We start from the raw sequence: 5,840 nt of genomic DNA, 5'->3' as shown, positions 1-5,840 counted from the left end.
ATATTTTTATACTACATTTATCCATTTTAAATACACTAACCTCACTCATTTGTAACAACTAAGGCAAAACTGTAATTAATTCAGAAAATGTTGTCAGGACCCCACCTTGATGTTTCGGGACCCCACTTTGGGAAACACTGGTATAGAACATACAGTAAATTTTTTGTGCACATTGCAATTTTAATGCAATTTTAGTTTGCATTGCGTTGACTTCATTTCAGGTTTATTACCATTATACTGTTTGCAAAATGGAGTCGAAAACAACGTTTTCATGACAGTTTGAATGTGACAAATCAGATTATTATTATTTTTTCATATCCAAGCCAATTGTTTTTGGTATGTGTTACTGAACCAGATGCATATCTAATGTTTAAAGTGACTTCAGTCTGAACGCTCGTGTCACATTTCATCTGACTTGTTTCAGTGAAGTGGAGGTAATCGGATCAATCCACTAACCTTAAGTCATGCTGTATAATCTTACAACTCCTCACATCTTTAACTACAGAACAGAAGTCCAGTTACTTGATTTTATTCTTTTAATTTTCCTAAAAGACTAATGATCCACAGGAACACCTATAAATGCCGTTGAGCTATCGCAGACCGTAGTAATCCTAGTTACTTGATCGATACTCAGTGATTGTGACATGCTTAAACAAAGACATCATTAGAAAGAAGAGCTACTGAGCCTTCATTCTGTGTACACAGAAACTTTTAATAGTAAATATTTCTCATAAAATACTTTAAAGTCCATCACTTTGCTGTGCGCCGCAGTTCTGTAGAAACGCCGGCACATTTTTGTGACGCATTCTGGGTAACCCAAAACGTAAACAACTATGGCGGAGTATACAGAAAGAGGGGACGTAGGAAGCAATTTCAGTGAAGAATTGAGCGATTTATCTTCAGTTTTGGAAGAAGAAGCCAGTTGGAGTGATGAACAAGAAGGAGCTGGTTCTACTGAAGGACTGCAGCCCTATTTATGAGCCGTATCAGCGATGGTGATTCTGATGTTTCTGAGGAGGAAGGGTCCGATGGTGAAGGGCTGGAGCTGGACCTTAGTCGCCTACAAAACACTGAATGGTGATGTGTTAAAAAGATCTATGTTTAAATTGTTCACCAAGAAAAAAAATCACTTTGAAGTTACTGTTTCAAGTGATGTTTGTTCCAACATATAATGTTCTGATCATTCACTAACCATCATTTCTGTTTCCAAGTCTTGAGTTTCATATTTCTGTTTATGTCAGCTGCACAGAATTTTCATGAAATAAATCTGTAATATATATATATATTTTTTTTTCCTAAATCTTGTTTTTATGTGACCCATCACATCAAACTGAAATTTAAGTCAAATTTTGTCTAAAAAAAACCACAGCACATTTTCAGATTCCTGCTTAGCCAAGTTTTAATACCTGGATCATCCTGGTATCATTCATTGTTCCAGAAACACACCTTAATTAGTTTAGATAATCATAATAACACATTAATACTTGATCTGATCCTACTTTTTGGTTAATCTAATGACGATAATCGTGTAAACTACATAGTATTTTTTAGTACAATTGAAAAGAGGAAATCTTAAATAGTGTTTTATAGGGGTGTAAGAAAATATCGATACACTGAAATATGGCGATATTTCATTTCCTGATACTGTATCGATATTCTAAARSCCYKTWTYKAWTTTTTTMTTAAGGTTTAAAATGTCAACTTTCCTGCCAGCCGTTCATTTTTATGTTGTAGTTCAGCCTCTGACCACTAGTTGGCAGCAGTGAGCCAGACATTTGGCTCCTCTACCTCTTGAGGTAGAGRCTATTGTTAAGTGTTGGGTGACCAAATTGTAAATTAATATTAAAAACTAAAAACTACAAAACATATATTTTCAAACTATTTATTGTCAAATTTAGTCTAATAATTGAAAACATGGATGAAATAAGAAACAAATAAAATAAAATACATACAAAGCAGAACACAGCTAAATGTATCAAAAGTATGTCTATGTAATATTAGAATTTTCTGAGACAATGAATTTTGGTTTTTCATTTTTCCCCCTGTACGAGGTTTTTATTTAATAGAATTTTTGAAAAAAAATCGCAATATATCGCCTTGCTTATAGTATCGCAATATATCAGGATATATCGTATCGTGACCCCTCTGCCATGATATGTATCGTATCACCAAATTCTTGCCAATACACAGCCCTAGTGTTTTAATGTTAACAATTCACTGCAAATAAGTCAAAGCTCTGCTAGATCATGAGGATAATATAAAATTATTTAGTTCTTATTTTTGTCGCTAATGATGAAAAAGAGCTAACATATACTTTTTAAAAAAATATTTCAAGACAGTTCATTCAAATTATACACTGATAAGGCATTTATTAATTATATATTTTTAAAATGCACTTATATGGAATCTAACTGGATATTAATCCAGATATGACTTTGGGACATTATCTTTAGTCTTATGTCATATGTTGCATATACTTGGCACGTTTTGGAACTGTTGCATAAACCTATACATTTTGATTCTGCTGTAACACCATAAATTCTCCTTTTGACATTGTTGGTTATTTCTGTTTATATTCTAAAGTAAAGTTATAACAAAATCTAAACAACTTTCACAAATATATTACAGAATCAACTGAAACATGTTTATTTTTCAGGTGTACCTGTAGATATTGCCGGGCAATGCCACTGGTTGTTGATTGCCAGTGTTGCAGAGAAATACCAGAAGTGCAAGAAGAAATACAGACAAAAGGCAAAGATGTGACATGTGTTACACAGCTGTGTAGCTTTGAGACATGTTGTCTCAATGTTGATGCATTAAGATTAGCAAACTTTGCCTTCATAGATCACTACAGGAGGCATGATGATCAGCATACTCAACAGCATGAGTAACAAACATTTTAACACAATAAAGAAATGACCATACACAAACGTTTACCCAAAACCAACATATCTATTTATTAAGCATGTGTAATCACCCTTTTTTGCAGAAAGTACCGGTACATAGCAGTGGTGGGCAGCGCTAATTCAAAAGTTAGCTCCGCAAATTTTAAACCGCTAATTATTTTCTTTAGTTCCGCATGTTCTAAAGCACACGTCATAAATATTATAGCAGAAGCTAAAAAGATTCGCAACATTGGCTCAGTTCACCAAAATATATAAATAATTACAGTAATAACATGAGCCATTTTTTTCACAACGCTGCCATCTAAAGGCAGAATGGGTTGTTTTCAACCCAACTCATATTATGTTGTGGTTTCAGGAAGTCATTTATACAAACAGACGTTTGATTCGTGGTGTTAATTTAAAATAAAACTTGTTGTGGACTGCAAGTTTTGCTGCTTCTTGGTCATTTATTTTTCTTATGTTTATGGCTTCRGTAAGAAAGCRWACAATATATTAGTTTTAAACTGTTTTTTGGAGAGCTGAAGCGATGCATTCTGGGTAAAGGACCAAGCGGAACCCGTCATTTCAAAATAAGAGCCTGAATTTAAACTGTGCCGTGTGTAGCTTCAATACGACGTGACGTGAGACAACGGGTTGATGGATGAAGATTCACCATGTCATAAATTATTAATGCCTCCCTCTACCCTCTCAAAGATAAAATAAGTATATAAACAACAATAATTATGGGTGGGTTGTTGGGAAAACTTTTATTTTTTTGTTAACGGTGGGAACAGGAAGAACCTGTGCTGAAAAATACTGGGTTTCAGTACCATCCCTAGTCAGAAAACATTATTTCATACCTACAGTGTTTATCATTAGTCTCTGTTAAGAAGAAGCAGCTGGAGAACTGAAGCCACAGCAGCTGCATTAGCTGTAGCATGAAGACTGAACCACTGATGTCCTGTGTGTGCTCCTCAGACATCTGGGCTCCCAGCTGTGTGAGCTGGAGAGGCTGATTGACAAGATGATGGTGGAGGACTTCAGTATGTACGCCCGCAGTGATCTGAACCGAAGTCTAAAGGAGGAGCTGCAGGTGCTTGAAAAGGTCAGAGCATTATTCATTCTGCGTGTTTTTTCTTATATGTTCACATAAGAAACTTCTCTATCAATTCCTATAAACCCAAATGAGGTAGGTTTTCAGAAAATCAAAAAGATGTGCATTTATTGTCACTAACCGTGCTTTACTTAAACTTTATATGTAAAGCAAAACTTTACAGTCGACACCATGGACTGTATCATATGCAGTTTACGTTCCACTGTCTCAGTACACAGTATTACTCATTATTATACTTGGTCAGGAAAAACAAGTCTGTTTGTGTGACGTTTGGGGCCATGGTCCTGGACCTCTGGGAGAAAGAATATCAGAAATACCTCTCTGAGGATCCTCTCTTTTTATATTTGTTTCAGATTATTAAAATTAACTCCAGTTATAGAGCAACTTCAACACATAAGGTTTGTCTCTGGTTTTATGACTTGAAGGTTTAAATCAACAGAAAATGCTGACAAAAACAGTCACATTTTATACTAATCTTGCCTACAGCAAAACTCTGATAAATGTACTTTTTCAAGAACAACTCTTAATTTACTTATGTATATACAGCAGGTAAAATAAGTACTGAACACGTCACCATTTTTCTCAGTAAATATATTACTAGAGGTGCTAATGACATGAAATTTTCACCAGATGTTGGTAACAACCCAAGTGATCCATACATGCTGAAGAAACAGCATGAAGAAACATAGTGATGCTTTCTGGTGATAATTCTTACAGCTCTTTTCTGTAAAACAAAAATTGGGTTTGTAATTGTTTTGCATGATTTTCCCCAAACATCAATACAGTAGATGAAGTGTGGAACAATTATTGCGTTATATAATAAAACAGACCTTTAATGATAAAGGTCTATTTTTAAATAAATCCTTTACTTTGTACCATACTGAGGTCTCCATGTTAGCTTTTCGTTCACCTCTGTCATTCATTACAGACGTGTAAACTAAACATATCTTGCGATGGTAGTCATATTGAAAAACAAACCCACAACAAAACTTACTGGATAACTTCACCCAGGCACCAACAAATTCCTACAAAGCTGCCTTTTTAGTAATGACTTGGTGAAGGGTCATATAAAACTGGAAGGTCTGACAGAGTTAGTGTTAGCTAACTGCAGTGTGTAGCATACCAGTACTCTCTGACCAGTGAGAACTGGTCAGTCGATGAAACCCTCAGTGATTGGTTGTACGCCAAGCGACAGCAACAAAAGTTGAACATTTTTCAAATTTCATATGTCGCGTCGCAAGCACACACGTGTACGTCTACGTGTACCAGCGTGAAATTTCACATGCACGATTTTCACCGGTCGCTTGGCTGGAGGAGGGTGAGTGATTGTCGTCTCATCGCACAAGCTCCACAGGAAATGAATGGAGAGCGAGTGATGTCACCTCCCGTGTGTCGAGCCCTTTAGTCCGACTGGGGTCTTTTTTCACTAAACACTGGTCCTACTAATCAGATTTAATTGTGACTATTTTTCAACAAGATACCTAATTAATTTGTATAGATTAAACAAGCCTTCAACTCTAAATGGTGTGAAAATAAAAGTTTTTTTGTTCCGTTTGAACCGTATGCCTGTGAAATTAAAGACTCAACCATCTGAGCTCAGATCAGTGTTTCAGAACTCAGTATTTTCTTTTTGCTTCTTTGCTTTATAAAGATTCTCAGTCATTCAGGACAGTTTCATCCAGGATGAATCTTTCAGGGTTTTTTTAAGGTAACTGGACATCCTTTCTTGATTTTTAACATTTTGCTTTTAATCAGAGGAAACTCTTGAATTCAAAACTGAAAAGTGAAAAGTGCATCTGGGGGTGGGGGTGTGGGTGTCAGGGTCTTTATTCCCATCCCGT

The 5,840-nt window shown here is 35.6% G+C and overlaps 1 protein-coding gene across 1 annotated transcript in view; it reads left to right on the top strand.

Annotated features, from left to right (window-relative positions):
• vps54 (VPS54 subunit of GARP complex) overlaps nt 1-5,840 on the top strand; it is a gene marked incomplete at its 5' end in the record, with an annotated part of 44,055 nt that overhangs the window by 4,730 nt on the left and 33,485 nt on the right. The window contains 1 exon segment of the mRNA XM_014032842.1: nt 3,864-3,990. Within this exon segment, the coding sequence (XP_013888296.1) occupies nt 3,864-3,990 (127 nt within the window).

Source organism: Austrofundulus limnaeus, unplaced genomic scaffold, assembly GCF_001266775.1.
Source record: "Austrofundulus limnaeus strain Quisiro unplaced genomic scaffold, Austrofundulus_limnaeus-1.0 Scaffold1555, whole genome shotgun sequence".
NCBI classification, from domain to species: Eukaryota; Metazoa; Chordata; class Actinopteri; order Cyprinodontiformes; family Rivulidae; genus Austrofundulus; species Austrofundulus limnaeus.
The sequence above is the reverse complement of the archived record's forward strand: the minus strand, read 5'-3'. Positions and strand labels throughout refer to the sequence as shown.